The 21,959-nt window shown below is 38.8% G+C and overlaps 3 protein-coding genes across 3 annotated transcripts; 1 reads left to right on the top strand and 2 right to left on the bottom strand.

Annotated features, from left to right (window-relative positions):
- Positions 1–541: 541 nt before the first annotated feature.
- On the top strand, positions 542–6,473 carry trmt13 (tRNA methyltransferase 13 homolog). The gene is made up of 11 exons (XM_058400159.1): positions 542–777; positions 921–970; positions 1,158–1,224; positions 2,878–2,940; positions 3,221–3,290; positions 3,436–3,542; positions 3,622–3,789; positions 4,391–4,463; positions 4,552–4,626; positions 4,717–5,116; positions 5,635–6,473. The coding sequence occupies exons 1-11, from the start codon at positions 643–645 to the stop codon at positions 5,801–5,803; spliced, it is 1,377 nt and encodes a 458-aa protein (XP_058256142.1). The 5' UTR covers positions 542–642; the 3' UTR covers positions 5,804–6,473.
- On the bottom strand, positions 6,027–10,398 carry lrrc39 (leucine rich repeat containing 39). The gene is made up of 9 exons (XM_058400160.1): positions 10,197–10,398; positions 9,813–9,973; positions 9,318–9,423; positions 9,087–9,243; positions 8,796–8,932; positions 7,499–7,644; positions 7,160–7,312; positions 6,217–6,359; positions 6,027–6,091 (listed from the first exon to the last, which is right to left on the bottom strand). The coding sequence occupies exons 1-9, from the start codon at positions 10,203–10,205 to the stop codon at positions 6,027–6,029; spliced, it is 1,077 nt and encodes a 358-aa protein (XP_058256143.1). The 5' UTR covers positions 10,206–10,398.
- A 1,669-nt stretch (positions 10,399–12,067) lies between these two features.
- Positions 12,068–20,970, bottom strand: dbt (dihydrolipoamide branched chain transacylase E2). Its single transcript, XM_058401846.1, has 11 exons — positions 20,874–20,970; positions 20,134–20,257; positions 19,844–19,919; positions 19,541–19,722; positions 19,230–19,357; positions 14,689–14,932; positions 13,663–13,829; positions 13,504–13,581; positions 13,222–13,413; positions 13,010–13,081; positions 12,068–12,890 (listed from the first exon to the last, which is right to left on the bottom strand). Exons 1-11 carry the CDS (start codon positions 20,922–20,924, stop codon positions 12,723–12,725), a joined length of 1,482 nt encoding a protein of 493 aa, XP_058257829.1. The 5' UTR covers positions 20,925–20,970; the 3' UTR covers positions 12,068–12,722.
- Positions 20,971–21,959: the final 989 nt, after the last annotated feature.

A 21,959-nucleotide genomic window follows, 5' to 3' on the forward strand; every position in this document is an offset into this window, starting at 1 on the left:
CCTTTCATAACATCATGATTTCAGTGTATTAAAAAAAATGCAAGTATTGTCAAATTAATGTTATTTAACGTGTTAAGTCACCTTGGTTTAAAGATCTAATCAACCGACTCAAATATATCGGAGCCCAAAATTATTTATTTATTTGTTTGTTTGTTTGTTTTTTACAAATGTTATATTAATTATTAATTATTAAATGTTATGTCAAATCTTATTTTTATATTTTTCAAATTTTTATATTAAAAATTTAATTCACATTAGCAGTGATATTGACATACAGCTCGCAGTAACCAAGCTTTGAATTAAGCCTTTAAATATTTGTAGAAATACAAACATTCATTTACTGAAATCTCAGTGTTTGCCTAGCAGATCAATGTAAAACTCATTACACTCTAAGCGTACTTTTAATTTGTAATATTTTATAATCATGTATTTGTTTATCATTGTTTAGTTTGATAACAGCCACTGCCTTTGCTTTATTTTGGCAATGTTTATTTTGAATGAAGCGGTTCAGTCCTTGGCTGTATCTCAATTCACCTAATAAACAACACGTAATGCACTATGTAGCGTGTAGACGCTTGTTCATTTATCCACTTTCTAGGGCGCCTGATTATTCAGTTGAGCAGCATATAGAATTGAGCCAAAATGGCGGCAGTCATGTCAGACGGAGTTGCAGCGCCTTTACCTGGAAGATGCGCTTTTTTCGTGGCGAAAAAGAAACGTTACTGCAAAATGGTAGTTGGAAAAGGGAAAAGGTTTTGCGGTGAACACGGAAATGCGGTAGGTTTATTTAACGCTTACCTTGCAGTGTGTGTTCTATCCAACTTTCCATGGTTCTGGTTAGCCTGTTAGCTACATGCGCTGACACTTGCTGAATTCTTTCACGTGCGTCTTGTTTGTTTCTTTATTATTTTTCTCTGCAGGATTCAGACAGTGAGAGAAGACGGATCCTCTGCCCTCTGGACCCGAAGCAGTAAGTAAAGTTAAAGGAGGGGGCCTGATGTGGTCAATCTGCACACATTCCTCACTAATCTACAGTTCAATAAAGGTTTCACTCAGTGCTGAGATTTTGGAAAACTCGCTCATATGCAGAAAAAAGATTAAATTAAATAAAAGAAAAATAATGTATTTTTATAGCAGATATTTATTTTTTCTGACAGCACTGTGTTTGAAGACAGTTTGGCAAAACACCTGAAAAAGTGTAACTCGAAGGAAAAGCCCAAACCTGTGAGTGTTTCATCTTCAACAAGACTTTTTCTTTATATATATATATATATATATATATATATATATATATATATATATATATATATATATATATATATATATATAAATAATTTATAACAGGACAGTTATAATATTTTTGTTGAATATTAACATCATCCCCCTTGAAATGTGGCACATTTTGATCAACTACTTCACTGAATTCAGGGGTTGGGTCTCGGCCCCTTAGTTCCAGTGAAAGGAACTCTTAATGCTTCAGCATACCAAGACATTTTGGACAATTTCATGCTCCCAACTTTGTGGGAACAGTTTGGGGATGGCCCCTCGCTGTTCCAAAAACAAAACAAAGGCTGCACAAAGCAATGTCCATAAAGACATGGATGAGGGAGTTTGGTGTGGAGGAACTTGATTGGCCTTGAGGAGTCCTGACCTCAACCCGATAAAATACCTTTGGGATGAATTAGAGCAGAGACTCTCAATGTGTAACAAATTCACTTCTAGTAGAATGGTCAAAACTTCATATAAACACACTCCTAAACCTTGTGTAAAGCCTTCTCACCCGTGCACAAAGCAAGGTCCATAGAACACCTTTGGGATGAATTAGAGCGGAGACCTTCTCGTCTAACATCGTTGCCTGACCTCACAAATGCCCTTCTAGAGGAATGGTCAAAAATTCCCATAAACACACTCCTAAACCTTGTGGAAAGCCTTCCCTGAAGAGTTGAAGCTGTAATAGCTGTAAAGGGTGGGCCAACTCCATATTTCATTCATGTGCTTGTAAAGGCAGACGTCCCAGTTTCGGAATGGCTCCGAGGCTCCTGGCTCAGGACTCTGTGCAGGCCAGTCAAGTTCCTCCACATCAAACTCGCTCATCCATGTCTTTATGGACCTTGCTTTGTGCACTGGTGCGTAGTCATGTTGGAACAGGAAGGGGTCATCCCCAAACTGTTCCCACAAAGTTGGGAGCCTGAACTTGTCTAAAATGTCTTGGTATGCTGAAGCATTAAGAGTTCCTTTCACTGCAACTAAGAGGCCAAGCCCAACCCCTGAATTCAATGATTTGGAAGGGTGTCCCAAAACTTTTGGCAATATAGTGTATTTTACAATATAATCCACACTGAATGTAGTGCTTTTTAGACTTTATAATTATCATATGATCTTTAGGGATGTCCAGTGTTAACTTTTTTTTTAAACTACATTAATTGACATGGTTCTCTGTTTTCACTGTGATTTAAAAAATCCCTCATTACCCACAATGCCATTCACCCTGCTGCTGATAGTGGGGCCAGTGGGACTTAAACTCCTTCTAAAGAGAGCAATGCAGCAGTGCTTTAGTCTTTTAGTCTGTCCAGCTTTCTTGCCTCCTCATCTGAAAGGAAAGGAAGTTCTTCTTTTTTTTGTTTTCAAGAGCTAACAGTAAAACATGTGGTCTATGTGTGTGATCAGTGGAATATAACCACGCTAGCTATGATAATGTCCCTCTGTGACATCAGAGCAGCACACAATCACTAACTTCATGGAATAATGAAAATACAGAACCAACCATCACCAGACTCATTAATCACATAAGAAATGTTTTAATACCAATATACTTAATGTGTTTCAGGGTTGAGATTTACTTTCCTGTATGGTCATCTTGTCTGATTTGCTTTTAAGGTCTACTATGTGAAAGACATCAATGCTGGGTCTGAAACCGAAGAGGAAATTGCCGCTGATGAGGTAAAAACAATTTGCGCTCATTAACCAGTAAAAATGCTCTTATACCAACATTTTATGTCAGTTGGTAGTATGAGACATGCTTATGTTGTGTCTCATGTTTTTAATTATTTTCTTGATAAATGATTCATTTAGAATAACTTCTTGGAATTAAAAAAAGTATAGAATTATTACACAATTCTTTAATCACCCATAAACCATGCAGGGGTATACAAACTTTTGCATTCAGTGGTGTAAGATTTAACATGCATTTTATCCTTTCTTAAATGTTTATTTGTTGAAGGTGTCTATTGCTGAGCGATCTAAAGAGGAGCTTTATAGTCTTATTCAGAAACTGAAGACTGCAGTGAAAGGTATGTGTAAGATAAGAAGCCCTGTTTACATTTGATATTTCAGTGCAGGAATCAGGTTGAGTAATTCGTGATGTTAAAGGCAGGGCATTGTGAAGCTTTCCCTCACTATCACTGCTTCCTCATCCTGTTTCTGCACTATTCTCAGGATTAAACACGGAACCTGACGCTAGCCTTCTCTCTCATCCGGCTCTAAATGAAGCTCTTAATGATCCCAAGAATGGAAACTTTGCTTTTAAACACCTTAAGCAGCAGGTAATATTCAATAAAAATAACTTGGCTAAAAAAATTATAAATGTGAACTGTACTTAAACGTGTGCTGCATGTTTACTAGGCCTCGATTTTGGGGAATATGGAGGCTTTGGAGCTGCTTGGGCCTGAGAGGTGTTATGTAGAGTTTGGTGCTGGAAAAGGTAAACTTTCCCACTGGATTCATGTTGCCCTTCAGGAAGCCAAGAACGTCCACTTCCTGTTAGTGGAGAGATCCAGTACTCGCTTTAAGGTATGCATTTTCATGCACTATTCTAATACTCAGCTAAAGGGCGCTGGTGGCTCAGTGGTAGGTTTCTTGCCTAGCATGTGGAAATCCTGGGTTCGATTCCCAGCCACTGGATGCATCCCGGATAAAATGGGTGGGTTGTGTCAGGAAGGGCATCTGGCGTAAAACCTGTGCCAAGTTGTTGTGTGGTCCAGCTGGTCCGCTGTGGCGACCCCTCACACGTAGGGAGCAGCCGAAAGATCAACAACAACAACTCTCATACTCAGCTATCAAGGCCACACCCCCTTTAAAAAAACATTGTCACAGAGGCCACACCTCCTTCAGTACAATCACATTAGCCATGCCTTCCCCAGTAAACCTGTTGAGAAACCACACATTTACTAAAATCCAGTCCCCCACTATCATCACTATAGTATAAAAGTAGTAAAGCACTTTGTGGGGTTCTGTTATAGAAAAATAATCAACTTTGGAGTGGTAACAGTAACTATGCTAGATCACATCACCCTGCAATTCAGTATTTTCCTAAAATAGCACAACATGGGGATTTTTAGTTTGCCATTTTTTGTTTATTCTTTTCTAAAATGCATTTTTCTCATTTGTTAAGGTAGATGGCAAACACAAAAACACAGACTCGACCTTCGACAGGCTGCAGGTTGACATTCAGCACCTTGACTTAAGTGAGTGATGATTTTTTCCCAAAATAAGAAATTGAGATGTACAGAAAATGTATGTTGTGATCTTTTCACTTACTTTAATGTTCTATAGGCAGAGTTCCATTTTTACAAGAAAAGTGGCTTCCTGTAATTGCAGTGGGCAAACACCTGTGTGGTGCAGCAACAGGTGAGTTACTTCTGGTAACTTCTGTCTGTTTTGTCTAACTTCTGTCTGTTATATCTTGTAGATTATAACCAGCCTTTTTTGGCTTTACAGATTTGGCTCTGCGGTGCTTATTTGAGCACAGTGCAAAAGACAAAGACCATGAGCCTCCCAATAAACGTATAAAAGTGCAAGAAGGAGGTGAGGAGGTGAGGTGTGGTTCTGAAAGCAGTGAGGAGGTCGTGGTATCAGGGCTCACTATTGCACTCTGCTGCCATCATCGCTGTGAATGGAGGCATTATGTAGGAAAGGACTTTTTCAAAGAGCGTGGTCTTGGAGCCTCAGAGTTTTCGGCTTTCCAGCGCATGTCCAGCTGGGCTACATGTGGCATGAGCAGAGTCAAATCCACCTTAAATCCTGAGAAATCCTCACAAGAGACCGTCAAAGATGAAGAAGAAGGAGAAGAGGCTGAACATGAAGAGATTTCGGAAAACTTTCCTGATCATCTCAACAAGTAAGCGTTTAGAGATTAGTAGAATCAATGAAGCTGTAAGAAAAGACAGAGATTTGAAGATGGAGAGAAAGATAGATTGAGGGAGACAGGAAGATAGAGAGAGTCTAATGGAGACAGGAAAACAGACAGAGATGGCAGGATAGAGAGAGACAGAGTAAGATGGTCAGGGATAGTAGAAACTGCAAAGTAGGAGAAAAACGGAAAGAAATGAGCAAAGGAGAAAGATCGTGGGAAAGAGGTGAGAGAGAGACTAAAAACACAAAGAAAGCGGTGTGTCTGCTTATTACTCTTCAAGCAACACTGGTATTTTTTGGCCAAAAGCTCTATATGATTTATCTCCTTTCTCATAATTAAACTTGTAGAAGTGTCATATAGGCTGGTCCAACATCTTTGTATATTAAGTTGTTTCCCCAATTTTAACAAAATCTACACAGCATGTATTAGTTGATGAAAGTCCTGGGTTCCTTGTGTTGTTAGTGTTCTTAGCCGTGTGTGTGTGTTCTCTCCGTTCCCTGTAGTGCCATTTCAGCAGAAGAGCGTGAGAACGTCGGACGCCTGTGCAAGATGCTGATCGACCATGGCAGGCTGCATTACCTCCAGCAGCGAGGCTTCAAATCCAGCCTCCGATTCTACACCAGCCGAGACGTGTCTTTAGAGAACGTGCTTCTGACTGCGCTTCCCAACTAAACGCACAAACTCTAAACAACAAAAAATAGTTCAGAGATTATTTTTAGTTTTCTCATTTTGGGTCCTTGAGCTTTTGGACACAGTAGCAGCAGCAGAGAGCAAACAGTCCTCACTAGTCCTTGACTAGAGAGACAGAACATATCTTTACAGGACGTGCAGGACAGATGAGACAGGACAGGACAGGAGGCAACAGCAGCAGGAGCAGCCGGCATGCAGGACTGAGTCACGCCACTTCCTCTATCAAACCCTCCAGTGTCACATTTATCACTGATGTATAAGTCTGGGATCCTGAAACACATTTTTGATGGACAGTTGGTCATTCACGGGCCGTGCAGATTTCTTTTTTTAATTATTTTTATTTAAAAAACTATCCTAGCATTTGTGAGCACAGTGCATATTGAGTATTGCGTAACCTCTTTTGCGGGCTTCATGGATGTAATGGTGCATGAATTCTTTGCCGAACATCTCTCTGTCATTCTCCTCCTCTGCCACGTCCTCTTTCAGGTCAGGGAGAGTCACATCATACGTCAGAGGGTTGTCTCTGAAGTTTACAAACCTGCCAAAAACAATCTATTATTTTCAAGATGCTATCAATTAAGTCAAGAAAACAACACTTTACCAAGAAAAGGAAGGTAAAAGTAACCACAATAATACAGAAATAAAGTTTCAGCTTTCATGTTCTGTGTCTTTTGAATTTAATTTCTGTTTGATTTGACTGCTGTTTTGTCTGACAAATGTAAAAGGTTTAGCTAAAATATATAGCTTAGTTTTCACGTTTTCATCAACAATCAATACTATGAGTAAACCTGACCTGCTGGCACCTCTGCACTGACAAGTGAAGTGAATAACACTGATGATCTCCTCATCATGGCACCTGTTAGTGGGTGGGATATATTAGGCAGCAAGTGTACATTTTGTCCTCAAAGTTGATGTGTTAGAGGCAGGAACAATGGGCAAGCGTAAGGATTTGAGTGAGATTGACAAGGGCCAAATTGTGATGGCTAGACGACTGGATCAGAGTATCTCCAACACTGCAGCTCTTGTGGGGTGTTCCCGGTCTGCAGTGGTCAGTATCTATCAAAAGTGGTCCAAAGAAGGAACAGTGGTGAACCGGTGACAGGGTCATGGGTGGCCAAGGCTCACAGATGCACGCGGGGAGAGAAGGCTGTGATCCGATCTGACAGACGAGCTACTGTTGCCTAAATCGCTAAAGAAGTTAATGCTGGTTCTGATAGGACGGTGTCAGAATACACAGTGCATGATGGGTCAGGGCTGTTTTGGCATAATGTTATGCCTGGTCGGTGCATATTTACAAGAGCCTTTTGTTTTCTATGATCATTTAAGATCAATGTGTACCTGAGGTTCGTCATACCCTCCATCAGTGAAGGAATGTCTCTCAGCTTGTTCTTGCTGAGCACCAGTGTGTCCAGGTTGTGCATGCGGCTGATGTTGTCTGGCAGATACTCCAGGTAATTTCTCTGGAGCCACAATGTGTGCAGCTTCTCCATCCTGAATCAAACAGGAAATAAAAATAATATTTTGTAATTTAATTCAGCAGTGGCAACAATACTGGCCAGATCAAGGCAAGACAGTGTTGTTTACAAGATATCAGTTCTATGATCATGGGCTAAATGATTGATAAACGATGCCTAGGTCAGGGGTACAAACACAATTGTGTGATTACAGTTTGTTTACCTGTGGATGTCATCTGGCAGGCTCTCCATCTTGTTCCCACCCATGTCCAACCACTCGAGAGCAGGAAGGTTCACTACACACTCTGGGATTGTGCTGAACTGATTCATTGAGAGGTCCAGGTGATGTAGTTTCTTCAGATTGCTGAGCTGAGGAACCAATAACAGAACTGTGAAGATGTCCCTGTTAAAAAAAAGTGTTAAAACTAGATTGTGGACCAAAACAATTGGTCCAAGAGCTACAGAGTGAGTGGATCTCAGATGACATCTAAGTAAACTTCAATGAGAAAGAGAGAGACCCGATTCTAAATCTGCTTGAGTGAAAACAGTGAATCAGCAGGCCATGTGTTTTGCTTTGCAGCTTTGTTTTTTGTAGGTGTGAGCGTCTGAACTAAGCAAAGGTCAGAGTTGTAGCAGTGCAGAAATTGCATATGTTCTGAAGATTTAGTTGATCAAAAAGAGAAAATAAATGATGGACATAACACAAAATGTCCTAAACTGGATACTTACACTGATCAAGCATAACATTATGAGCAGTGACAGGTGAAGTGAATAACACTGATTATCTCCTCATCACGGCACCTGTTAGTGGGTGGGATATATTAGGCAGCAAGTGAACATTTTATCCTCAAAGTTGATGTGTTAGAAGCTGGAAAAATGGACAAGAGTAAGGATTTGAGTGAATTTGACAAGGGCCAAATTGTGATGGCTAGATGACTGGATCAGATCATCTCCAAAAATGTAGCTCTTGTAGGGTGTTCTCGGCCTGCAGTGGTCCAAGGAAGGAACAGTGGTGACTGGCAACAGGGTCATGGGCAGCCAAGGCTCACTGATGCACGTGGGGAGCGAAGGCTGGCCCATGTGAGCTACTGTTGCTCAAATTGCTGAAGTAGTTAATGCTGGTTCTGATAGAAAGGTGTCAGAATACACAGTTTATATCATGTCTGTGTAGGTTTATTTTATTCATTTATTTATTTAGCAGGGGACCGTAAATATGGGAGAATGTGCTCCTGCTATAATGGCACCTCACTGTATAGCACCTAGATTATCGATGATGTAACTAAGGCCAGCTTCACGCTGTACGATTTTTGTTGCAGACAAAAGTTGCCCATTGTAAAGAATTCTCTAGACATGACTTAAGTTCTGCAGTCTCATTGTCAGACTACAGGATGTGACCTCTGATTATGTTAGACCCATTGTGACCAACGACACATAATTTCAGTTAGTGTGAGACTCTTTTAGTTAAAATTGTGAGCTGCATCAATGAGTGATATAAAAGTCACCAATAGAAAACCTATTACCTGTTGTGGAAGCTCATCCAGATCTCGGTTCATTGCCAGTTCCAGTCGCTCCAAACACTCACAGCTGCATAACTCCTCAGGTATACAGTTCAGTCTGTTGTAACTCACAAGCAGCTCTCGTAATCGGGTTAACTTCCCTGGTGAGAAGGCCATTATACCCGTTATAGAAGCATATAAAGACACAATGCTATGATAAAATACCTCAATGTTTAATGGAGAAACTGTGCCTTGAATGTTTTAGATTTTTTATAAGAGAGAGCAGGTTATTCTACAATAGTAGCTCGTACTGACCAATTTCTTTAGGAATTTCTGTGATTGTGTTGCGGGACAGGTCGAGAACGATAAGGCTCTGAAAGCTGGAGATGAAGCGTGGGATCTTCTGAAGCCCTGTTCGGTGAATCTGCCATTCCTGAATCTGAGACAGCTGGACCAGTGCTGCAGGAAGAGTCTGCAAATCCACATCTGTGAACCTCTGTGGTGCAGTAAAGGAAAACAAATCAAATTCAGAGTTTCTGGATGTACCTTCCACTCTTCGTTTTCAATGCGTAGGATGACCCTTCCATCCTCTGTCACAATTTTTTCCTTTAACTTGGCCAAGGTGATCCGATCCTCCCAAGCCCCTTTCAACCTGAGTAATAGAAAGTAAAAAAAATATATAAATATTTAGAGTTCTTCAATTTTTGCCATAGTTATTTTTTATGTAGTACAGACTGTTCTCAAATCCATTGTTATCTTGCCATTTAATAGACACTATGAAACCATGAAACCATGCAGTGATTTCATACTTGATCAATAGTCCAAATTCTTCATCATCCTATTGTAAAAATGTATAAATACATGAGAGTAAAATTAACTACATTTTCTGAGCAACTTATAAATATTACAGCAATCCCTACAATAACAATTGTATTACAACAAATCAGTATTTTCCTAAAAATAAAGTATAAACAGATTATGTAATAATCATAGCAGAAATCCAATACTAAAATTTATTTCCCAGAGAGGATTTTCACTCACTTTCCCACAGCCGTTTTCTCCCTCTGCTCTTTCTCTTTGTTCAGCTCCTCCTTGTTCTTCTTTATCCTAATTTCCCATAAAGCTTTGATGGAGTTCACCGTCCCAAAACACACAGTCACGCCGGTCATGATGATCCTCTGCCTCTCTTTTAACCTATATGTCTGAGTGAATTGGGTGGGGGAAAACACTGTGCTGTGGGTCGACAAATCGACAAAAGACACCAGAAGATATGGTGCAGGACAATATAACCAATTCTAAACAAATATGTTCTTTTAACTAAAAAAAAGTGCTACGATGAGGACAGAAAGACTGACCGCTACGTAACACTACATAAGTGGGATATCACAATATATTTAGAAGCCTATGAAAATAGACTGCACTTACCGCTCTCATCTATTCAAATGGTCACCTTCTACAGTGGCCCTTAACATGTTTTTAAATTTTCTCCTCACTTGTGTTTTCAGATGCTCGCTAGTCTTGCTTGCTTGACAATCCCAATATGTGCACAATGTTTTTTTTACAAAGAATTCCCATTTGCTTAAAGACTCATTATCCTTATTGCGTTTGTCACTAGTGTTCAGTCATGAAGGGTAAGCCTGGGAAAGACCTAAAATTAGACATGGAGCTGTGAACCAAAACGTCACATGGCAGAGCTAGTACAAGAGCAGCTGCCTTCTGACACTCATACCTGACACACAGACACTGTTATCTGCAAAGAATAAGAAAAATATCCAGATCAACAATGAGCCTTATTAAAAAATATGATGTAAAGTAATGTGATGGATATATTTTACAGTTTAATACACCTTTGAATGGCTGACTTAATTATGTCTATCTAATGATACATGTGTGTTTAGATCTGTGTAAAGCCAAGGTCATGAAACTAACTGTACAGAAACTACATTTTTGAGGTTTCTGCTCCAGTGTTGCAGTCCCATCTGTAGTTGGATACTGGTTGGCACAAAAAAAAGAATACTTAATAACTTTACATCTAGTAAATAAAACAGCCTGAACATACTATATTGGCAAAAGTTTTGGGACACCCCTCCAAATCATTGAATTCAGGTTATGTTTTTCAGGGGTTGGGCTCGGCCCCTTAGTTCCAGTGAAAGAAACTCTTAATGCTTCAGCATACCAAGACATTTTGGACAATTTCATGCACTTTGTGGGAATAGTTTGGGGATGACCCCTTCCTGTTCCAACATGACTGTGCGCCAGTGCACAAAGCAAGGTCCATAAAGACAGATGAGCGAGTTTGGTGTGGAGGAACTTGACTGGCCTGCACAGAGTCCTGACCTCAACCTGATAGAACACCTTTGGGATGAATTAGAGCAGAGACTGCGATCCAGACCCTTTCGTCCAACATCAGTGCCTCGCAGTCTTCCCCAAAACAGAATGTCTTATTAATGATCCTTCTTCCGTTCTCACTATGTTGTGCTCAGGCCAATCTACTAGAACCATGAGGTCCTTTGGACATGACAATCCAGACAAGGACACCTTCACCAACTATTTGCACTGTGTGTTCTCTTTGCTGTGTACCAAGTGTAGGCAACGTGAATTTCTGAATTATTGGTACCTTTCAGGATGAGAGACATAATTTACAAATGAAAATTGCTTTTTATAATAGTAATTTTAAAAAAAAACAAAAAAAAAACTCAGAGATGGGTTTCTCTCAAAAACTACATTATGAGCACAACAATATTTAGCCCCAAACCTCAAGAGGAATGCTGCATCCCAGTTTGTCTATACCATGCACTAAAAGCATGCATTCCTTTTGCAAGGAAAAGGTCCATACTTCTGAGTGTTTAGCAAATGAGTATGCAAGTGCTGTAAACACTTATTGCAATTTGACTTTTCTTCATATCATTTGTATTATACAATTTTCAGGTAGGTTGCAGGCAGGTTCTAGAAAAATCAAAAAAGAAATAACAGCAAATAGGATACATCTGAGGTTTTTTTTTGGTGTATTATTGCAGTTCAGCAAAAACATTTTTATATTTTAAAGAAATAATAAAATAAAACAATTAAAAAAATCTATATGTAATTATTTAAATTTATATATTATCTATAATATCATTAATATTTTTTATTATTTATTATTATAAATTAATTATCTTAATTATATATTAAATTATGTAAATTATCTATATTAAATTATAATTATATAAAGTTACTGTATTAGTTAATCTACAGATTTATAACAATAATAAGAAATATCACTACAGGTACAATTAAATAATCTGCTGAATTGTCAATTCATAATGACATAATTTATTAAAACTGTTCCCTGCTCAAAATCCACACAAAACAACAAACAAAATAACAGATAAACTATGCATGTAACATCTACCCCTTGTAACCTGTTCTAAAACTACATATACCATTCATAAACTGTTTTTTCTTTAAATACAGTAAAATCCAACACAGTAGAGATTACATGATTTCTTCACCACCAAACGTCCCATAATCACAGCCAGGATGTGTGTATACTGTCGGGTTATTTGTGCAATTATGCATTTATAGGGAGGTAAAAATCATCTGCATTTACAAGGCCAATGAAGTATTCATAGTGTTATGACAACCATTTTCACCCAGGCAGCAAGAGTAGGACACACACGAACTGAACACATAATATAACAGTCTGTAGGTCCTGCCTTGGCTGTGTGTATTTATAGAAAAAAGCAATTTACCTACACAAGACTAACAACTGTACATTCGGGTCACATTTAAGCAATGTGTTAATGTCCTTAACTTGTGCACACTTTCCATGGCATGAGAGAAGAGAAAGATCATGGAAAGGGGAAGGGAAAACGAACACAAAGAAAAAATTCTGGAGTAGCAGTAACTTAATCATAACAATGATGTTCAAACATTAGTCAGTGTCCAGATGTTTTCTAAAGGCAGGATGATCTACTTCAGATCCAGCATCATGGAGGCTGGGTTCTCCAGATAAGACCTCCACAGGTTGGAGAAACGACACATTGTAGCCCCGTCAATGATTCTGTGATCTGCAGACCAGCTCACATACATGATGTGTGCTTTCACAACCTCATCCTTGGAGTTGAAGCGGGGTAAAACCTGCAGGAAGCAGAGAAGAGAGATAAATTAAAGATAACTGTAGTTTTTCATCTACTTATTGGGCTTAAAAATTACACAAAAAAAACAGCACTGATCTCAAGTAAGAAAATGGAACAAACCTGGATTTTCCCAATAGCACCGATTGCAACCTCTGGTGGTAGAATCACTGGCTTTGCATAAGTACCCCCAATCTGCAATATGAACAGGTGGTGGTTATAGTGAGCACATACAGACTGAAAAAAAAGAGCTGCGGTTTCAGAAAACTCCTTCACCTTCTTTCAGCACTGTGGTGTATTATGGTGAATTTTGTAAGCACACGTATTACACTTACTGAGCCGATGTTGGAGAGTGTAAATGTTCCCCCAGTAAGGTCCGTTGTGCCAAGCTGCCCGGATACGCCCAAAGCCTGTAGTCTATTGAGCTCTGTGGCAATTTCAAACAGACTGAGCATCTGTACGTTCTTTATATTGGGCACCAGCAGACCCTGGGGTGTATCCATGGCCAGACCAATGTTGTGTGCAGCCTGAACAAGAATTCAAGGCAACATGAACAAATTTTTCCTGTCACATCAATTATCGATTATCAGCAGATTTTCTTTAAAAAAGAATCTGACCTTGTAGGTGATATTCTGGCATGCTTCATCAATGGAGGCATTCAAGATGGGGAAATGGTGGAGAGCAAGTGATGCTGCCTATTAAAAAAAAATTTCAATTCAGCTGTTAAACATTTCACATGCTCATATTAGTGCTGCTCAGGGAAATTGTGTGGTTACCTTGATGAAGAACGGCATGTAGCTAAGCTTCACTCCCCGAGGCTCAACCACATCCTTCAGCTCAGAGCGAAGACGCACCAGTTGGCTGAGGTCCACTTCATCCTTATACCCAAAGTGTGGGATCTTCAGAGCTGCTGTCATCGTCTTCACCATGGCCTTGTGAAAACCTGATTTAAAATGACAGGACAGCAATAATGTTTTTCAACAACAATAACAAATATTGCCTAAAGTGGTGATCTGTGGGGTCCCAGCACCCCTCACAAATAACAGCCCTTTTGGGCCAGATAGAAATATTAGAAAACACTATACATGAACACAGATGTTGAAAGCTGATTAGTTGAAAATTGCAGCTTTTTTGTGTAATTCAGAGATTATATAGCAGATGCAGCAGACTAAATTTCAACTCAATTGGACTTTTGGTTCCTGAGAAACAGCTATTTAAACTCCAACCCCTACGAAAATGAATAGCACAATGGCCAAGTTGGGTGAGACTGAATAAGATACTAGCAGGTTCCACCCTAAACCATCTAATTCACAAAAATAGGTTTTATATTTTATTCTACCCAAGGGATCAGTGGAAAGAAGAATTTTGTCTGTAGGGCTCACAGCTTATGAGGTATGAACCAAATCACAAATATTTGCACACTAACGTCAGATTGGGTTGATCAGGTCCATCTCACTTGCCTGAGTACATGAATAGAGTACTACCTGTTGAGTAAGAGTCATGTTTCTATGACTACACAATTTTAAGGCATAAAAATCCTTATAATTATAATTAATTAGTTTCAGCCCTTTCAGTGTTTGGACTTAAAAACAACAATAATAACAATAACAATAATAATAATAATAATAATAATAATAATAATAATAATAATAATAATAATTAGAAGAAGGAATATATTGATTAATAAATTATAACTTCATTCATTTCAGTTCGTGTCAAAGATTGTTTGCACTTGGCGATAATAATTTTTAATAATGGTGATTATTTTCTATAACTCAAAAAGTCGGTACATATCAGCTTGCCTTTAAGTGGCTCGGTGCGGTCTTTGCCTGTAAACACTGGCCTCGGGATGACGGGTATAGGGATGCTCACAGGCTTCGTCTCTTTGGGCCTGGCAGCTGGAGGAGGTGTGGGAGGAGGAGGCTGGATCTCCTGGAAGGGGGTAGGGGGTAGGATGGCTCCAGTCTGCTTGGCTATGAAGTTCAGGATGTCTTCTTTGAGAATGCGTCCGTCCTTTCCAGTCCCGACAACTTCACTGAGCTTGATCTAAGAGGACACAAGATTGGATAAAAACAAATATAATTAAATATAATTTAGTCTGATTGTTATATGATTAATAACTCAGATGGTGCAGTCCCCCCACGCCACAACTACAACTACTGGTAACCACGGAAACAACCCCACTCCAGTGAACTATGCAAGTCTGTCAGGTTTTAAGGGACAGAAACCCCCCACAAAGCAAGCACTGTGGCTAACAGTCATCAATCATGTCCTTGTTTTATTGTCGTTTATTGCAGCTGTTCAGTCCACCAGCTCCTGGACTGGGAGCACAAACAGCATGTATAATTACATGATTCTCTGTACACTGCACTACAGATCTTTGCTAAAGCTGACACTACTTTTGCTGGGGAAAAGGGTTAATTTTAAAACCTTTTTAAAAAAATAAACAAATAAAGGAAAATTGAAGCACATGAACAATGAGCTAGAGTGAGATCTTGGTACTGTGAGGTTTTTACAACACCCAATCCAATCTCAAAAGAACATGCTGTGTATTAAAATTATACTGTGTATTAAAATTATAGTTATACACCAGTAATGAAAATTAGTATTCAGATTAAATCGACCTGAAGTAGAGAGAGTGAACAGCTATAAGATGACGCAGAAAGAGTGAACAGCTATAAGATGACGCAGAGAGAGTGAACAGCTATAAGATGAAGCAGAGAGAGTGAACAGCTATAAGATGAAGCAGAGAGAGTGAACAGCTATAAGATGAAGCAGAAAGAGTGAACAGCTATAAGATGAAGCAGAGAGAGTGAACAGCTATAAGATGAAGCAGAGAGAGTGAACAGCTATAAGATGAAGCAGAGAGAGTGAACAGCTATAAGATGAAGCAGAGAGAGTGAACAGCTATAAGATGAAGCAGAGAGAGTGAACAGCTATAAGATGAAGCAGAGAGAGTGAACAGCTATAAGATGAAGCAGAGAGAGTGAACAGCTATAAGATGAAGCAGAGAGAGTGAACAGCTATAAGATGAAGCAGAGAGAGTGAACAGCTATAAGATGAAGCAGAGAGAGTGAACAGCTATAAGATGAAGCAGAGAGAGTGAACAGCTATAAGATGAAGCAGAGAGAGTGAACAGCTATAAGATGAAGCAGAGAGAGTGAACAGCTATAAGATGAAGCAGAGAGAGTGAACAGCTATAAGATGAAGCAGAAAGAGTGAACAGCTATAAGATGAAGCAGAGAGAGTGAACAGCTATAAGATGAAGCAGAAAGAGTGAACAGCTATAAGATGAAGTAGAGAGAGTGAACAGCTATAAGATGAAGCAGAGAGAGTGAACAGCTATAAGATGAAGCAGAAAGAGTGAACAGCTATAAGATGAAGTAGAGAGAGTGAACAGCTATAAGATGAAGTAGAGAGAGTGAACAGCTATAAGATGAAGCAGAGAGAGTGAACAGCTATAAGATGAAGTAGAGAGAGTGAACAGCTATAAGATGAAGCAGAGAGAGTGGACAGCTATAAGATGAAGTAGAGAGAGTGAACAGCTATAAGATGAAGCAGAGAGAGTGAACAGCTATAAGATGAAGTAGAAAGAGTGAACAGCTATAAGATGAAGCAGAAAGAGTGAACAGCTATAAGATGAAGCAGAGAGAGTGAACAGCTATAAGATGAAGCAGAGAGAGTGAACAGCTATAAGATGAAGCAGAGAGAGTGAACAGCTATAAGATGAAGCAGAGAGAGTGAACAGCTATAAGATGAAGTAGAGAGAGTGAGCAGCTATAAGATGAAGTAGAGAGAGTGAACAGCTATAAGATGAAGTAGAGAGAGTGAACAGCTATAAGATGAAGCAGAAAGAGTGAACAGCTATAAGATGAAGTAGAGAGAGTGAACAGCTATAAGATGAAGTAGAGAGAGTGAACAGCTATAAGATGAAGCAGAAAGAGTGAACAGCTATAAGATGAAGCAGAGAGAGTGAACAGCTATAAGATGAAGTAGAGAGAGTGAACAGCTATAAGATGAAGTAGAGAGAGTGAGCAGCTATAAGATGAAGTAGAGAGAGTGAACAGCTATAAGATGAAGTAGAGAGAGTGAACAGCTATAAGATGAAGCAGAGAGAGTGAACAGCTATAAGATGAAGTAGAGAGAGTGAACAGCTATAAGATGAAGTAGAGAGAGTGAACAGCTATAAGATGAAGTAGAGAGAGTGAACAGCTATAAGATGAAGCAGAAAGAGTGAACAGCTATAAGATGAAGTAGAGAGAGTGAACAGCTATAAGATGAAGTAGAGAGAGTGAACAGCTATAAGATGAAGTAGAGAGAGTGAACAGCTATAAGATGAAGCAGAGAGAGTGAACAGCTATAAGATGAAGCAGAGAGAGTGAACAGCTATAAGATGAAGCAGAGAGAGTGAACAGCTATAAGATGAAGCAGAGAGAGTGAACAGCTATAAGATGAAGCAGAAAGAGTGAACAGCTATAAGATGAAGCAGAAAGAGTGAACAGCTATAAGATGAAGCAGAAAGAGTGAACAGCTATAAGATGAAGTAGAAAGAGTGAACAGCTATAAGATGAAGCAGAAAGAGTGAACAGCTATAAGATGAAGTAGAAAGAGTGAACAGCTATAAGATGAAGCAGAAAGAGTGAACAGCTATAAGATGAAGCAGAAAGAGTGAACAGCTATAAGATGAAGCAGAGAGAGTGAACAGCTATAAGATGAAGCAGAGAGAGTGAACAGCTATAAGATGAAGTAGAGAGAGTGAACAGCTATAAGATGAAGCAGAGAGAGTGAACAGCTATAAGATGAAGTAGAGAGAGTGAACAGCTATAAGATGAAGCAGAAAGAGTGAACAGCTATAAGATGAAGTAGAAAGAGTGAACAGCTATAAGATGAAGTAGAAAGAGTGAACAGCTATAAGATGAAGTAGAAAGAGTGAACAGCTATAAGATGAAGTAGAGAGAGTGAACAGCTATAAGATGAAGTAGAGAGAGTGAACAGCTATAAGATGAAGTAGAGAGAGTGAACAGCTGTAAGATGAAGTAGAGAGAGTGAACAGCTATAAGATGAAGTAGAGAGAGTGAACAGCTGTAAGATGAAGTAGAGAGAGTGAACAGCTGTAAGTTCCTTGGACAAAGAACTTTGCAGCTGGTAAAAAAAAAAGGCAAATCAGAGAATGTTTGTTTAGCATGTCACCATGAATACTACACAATTTTTACAGAGGTATTGTAGAGTGTGTATTAACCAGCTGTATAGCTGTGTGATGTGGCAATAGCTCTGCACATGACAGGAAAGATCTACAAAGGGTGATAAGGTGGGCTCAGAAAAGCACAGTGCAGGACTCACTGCAGGACACCTACAATAAAAGAGTCTACAAATGGGCAAACAACATCTTCAGCGACCCTACTCATCCCACCCACAAGTCTATTCTCATGAAGGCTGACCAGCAGGATATTTTATAATCCTCAGGCCATCAGACTTAATCAACAGGTGTCATCCACTACCACTTCCAACAGGATGATGAGCAGCTCAACTGCATTCTGCACTTTACAAACTGGACCTTCATCATATAGAACTCACCACAGACTGTACTAGACTGATAAGCATTGACACTTTAAAACCGCACTTTACACAAATCAATTTATCCATACTACTAGTCTTTTCTTATTGTTACTGTGTATTGTTTCTTATTATCCTTACTGCGTAACTTCTACATTTATTATTGTTGTATTGCACTCTATTATACTGTTTCTTATGTTCTACCCCTCACTGTTGTGTTATATTGTTTACTATGCCCTATTACCTCATTTTACCTGAGAGAACTGAATAAAATAAGATTTTTCATTGTACTTAAGTACAGACAACAATAAAGATCTTGAATTTTCACACACACTACAAAACAGAGCCTATATTTGACTCAGTCAAGCACTCAGCATGGCCAGTAACCCCATCTTATTAACAAACAATCTAGAAAGTAGTGGAATGTTGTAAATTTTACTTTTTAGTAGACAGATTAGGATTGACTAATTGATTATTTGCCTGTATTTTCTTTATATAACTCTCTTATCCATTCCATAGGTTCTCATTAGCTATTATTGCCATGTCTAAAACAACTTCTGATTTTTTTTAAAAACAAAAATAGAAAAGTTTTTTTCCACTGACTTTTGCAAAAACAAATACCTAAAAACAGTTATGCATATTTGCCATGTCCTATGTATAAAAATGAACTGCTGGTTCTGCAGCAGGGTTAAAATACTTTTATTGCAATAAATAAAAATTATTCCACGTCAAATATTTTGTAACCTGAATATTACTACAACACACATAAATATTTATATTTACAACTCACATTGTTCTCCATGGCTATGCGTCGCACTGCAGGTGTGGCCTGTGTCCTGTGGCCTTTAATTTCCTGGTGAGTGTGTTCTTCCTGTGACACTGCTGGTGTTTCCATCACATCCTCCTCTGGAGCACCAGCTACAAGAGAGAAAGATATGAAAATGACTGACATGAGAAGAGGCTGCATCTCAACACTGTTAGATTATTATTATCAGGTTTGATCTTGCTGTGAGTTTAGAATCAGTTTCACAATCAATTCTGTTAATACTTATTATATGCCAACCATAAGATTATATATATTTGTTTGTGTTGCAATCTTACCGGGTCCTCCATCAGTTTCAATATCAACTAAAGGCTTGCCCACTAATGCAATAGAATCGACATCGTAATGGAGTTTGCGGATGACTCCATCGTAGCGGCTGGTGATTGTAACCGATGCTTTGTCACTCTGGACTTCACAGATGCTATCAAACTGAGACACTCGGTCACCTTCCTTCACATACCTTGCAAAGGACAAAGAAAAAAAAAAGGCACAATTTTAACTAAAAAAATTATATTTTCTCACTGAGGAAAATACACCCACTGCCGGTAGTTGCGAGTTTGATCAACTTCAGCAAAACTTACCATTCTTTTACAGTCACCTCCCTAATTCCCTCCCCGATATCTGACAGCTTGAACTGCAAAATTTGCCCTGCTGCAGCTAAATTAGGAAACAGAATGCAAAACAGAATTCGTAAAGAGATGGAAAGAATTGATCTGAAATGGTGAAGCAATATTAAAATTTGTCTATTATGTCCTGCTCATGTAACATGTTTTCCTTGCTCTAGGTGGTGCATCCATACCTACAGGAAGTTCTAGATACAAGGTTACGATTGAGTGACTAATTTGATTGGTAATCAGATGGTCAAACTTACCATAGCCAGTACGGAAAAATCTGTGCTGATGCAAAGTGTTGCTGGAGTATACATGGTGTGTGTGTGGTACAGAAAGGGTCTGAAGTTTAGAGTAACAACACTTGTGCAGATGCTGGACAGTGACCTGAAACAGAAGAACCAGAAAAATGAACAATTCTTCTACTTTTGCACCTCTGTATTTCACACACGTCTGACACTATTGTGTATTTGCAATGTGTGAAATCCTGTATCCTGTACTGTGTGTTGCAGCATGGTCCTGAAGAAACCATGTATGGTTCCAATGAAGACAAGCTGCAGAGGAATGACAACTGAGTATATAGTATCAAATTACCTGGAGAACGTACTTACAAGTAGAAGTAAGGGATATGACCCTGACTGACATGCTTTACATGTAAAACTAACCTTAACAAACGTTATCTAACTAACTTTCTCACCTCAGTTCACATTCGACGCAATAATTAAATGCAGATCAGTAGTGAGCATTAACTGTCACAACCTGTTATTGTTTATATCCGCACAACCAGCTATGCTAAGCTAAGCGAACCTCTCCACTGCCACTATAACCGGCTAAGCACTAGGAGACTAGCCCATTAGCTTAGCATTTGGTCCTTGACTTTTTTTTGAGTTTGTGTTTAACTTTCTGTCCTGTTACAATTCACCTTCAGAATTCATATTCGTGTTTTGCTTTAGTTTGTTTACACATATGCATGCATTTTAAAATTATCCGTAAAATCACCCACCAAGCGTCTCATAAACGAGAATGAACCCCTCACTGTAATGAGCGCCGCCATTTCTCTCAAACATAGAAAAGTGCATCTCCGGATGTGACGTGAGCAAACGCCCAATTACTGACCAATCAGAAAGCTCGTCTCGCGGCTATTGATACCTATGAATGTTACATTTTCCTATGCCAAAGTGTTGCTTTGTGCTTATTTATTCCTTCTAGTGTGGTATATTGTGGTTCAAAATACTACAGTGTAAGATTAAAAGGTACATTTCCTAAGTGTAATAGCATCAATATTAATGCTAATAATTAACATCATATTTTCATCCAATGGAATTAAATGGAAAATTATTTATACCGGCTCTAAAAGATGTGGCAAGACTAAAAAAACCTTTATATCATCTAATAAACTGCATGTCTTGCAGCCCTTCTTCTTTTATTATTATTATTATTTTTATTATTATTATTATAACACATAGTGGACTATGTGGTCATAGTGGTCCTATGTGGATGACAGCTATCTCCTAATTAATACACACAACAACATTCTACATATGCTGTATCTGCCTGTTTATGACTGTAGAAAGGACATCATTCACAATCACACTCCGCAGTCTTTATAATAATTTATAGTCACACTCTCCAGTGTCACCCAAATGAGGATGAGTTCCCGTTTGGGTCTGTTTTTCCGCAAGGAACATTAATCTTTGTACTATGTTTCTTATGTTCTGTAAAGCTGCTTTGAGACAATGTCCATTGTTAAAAGTGCTATACAAATAAAATTGAATTGAATTTCACATAAAATATTTTAAAACATCCAAAGCTTGTTATTGTTACGTGCACAGAAAATACATTGAACACAACATATAATAATGTGGACAGATTCACAGCCCAAAGATAACACAACACTTGTCTAACGTTTAACTACAATATGCATTACATATTTCAGATTATTTACAGATGATTTATATTGTAACACACACAGACTACAATTTGTGTACCCTAACACTCTCCCAGTCTGAACATGGACGCCACGCAGCTAAATAAGCGCATGCGCAGTCACTCACCACTGATTCGCATTGCCCGGCAGTTATGCGCCTGC

Source organism: Hemibagrus wyckioides, linkage group LG10 (assembly GCF_019097595.1).
Source record: "Hemibagrus wyckioides isolate EC202008001 linkage group LG10, SWU_Hwy_1.0, whole genome shotgun sequence".
Lineage (NCBI taxonomy): Eukaryota > Metazoa > Chordata > Actinopteri > Siluriformes > Bagridae > Hemibagrus > Hemibagrus wyckioides.

Bases quoted from the DNA above. Each gene is read 5' to 3' on its own strand.
- trmt13 (XM_058400159.1), top strand. From the start codon at position 643: ATGGCGGCAGTCATGTCAGACGGAGTTGCAGCGCCTTTACCTGGAAGA. The intron at 778-920 runs GTAGGTTTATTT...TTTTCTCTGCAG, and splicing joins GCGGTGAACACGGAAATGCG to GATTCAGACAGTGAGAGAAG. The intron at 1,225-2,877 runs GTGAGTGTTTCA...TTTGCTTTTAAG, and splicing joins CGAAGGAAAAGCCCAAACCT to GTCTACTATGTGAAAGACAT.
- lrrc39 (XM_058400160.1), bottom strand. The intron at 9,424-9,812 runs GTGAGTGAAAAT...TCTATTACTCAG, and splicing joins GAGAAAACGGCTGTGGGAAA to GTTGAAAGGGGCTTGGGAGG. The intron at 6,092-6,216 runs GTTACGCAATAC...AATGTGTTTCAG, and splicing joins CCATGAAGCCCGCAAAAGAG to GATCCCAGACTTATACATCA.
- dbt (XM_058401846.1), bottom strand. From the start codon at position 20,924: ATGGCGGCGCTCATTACAGTGAGGGGTTCATTCTCGTTTATGAGACGC. The intron at 19,723-19,843 runs GTAAGTTTTGCT...GTCCTTTGCAAG, and splicing joins GAGGTGACTGTAAAAGAATG to GTATGTGAAGGAAGGTGACC. The intron at 14,933-19,229 runs GTGAGTTGTAAA...GTGTCCTCTTAG, and splicing joins GCATAGCCATGGAGAACAAT to ATCAAGCTCAGTGAAGTTGT.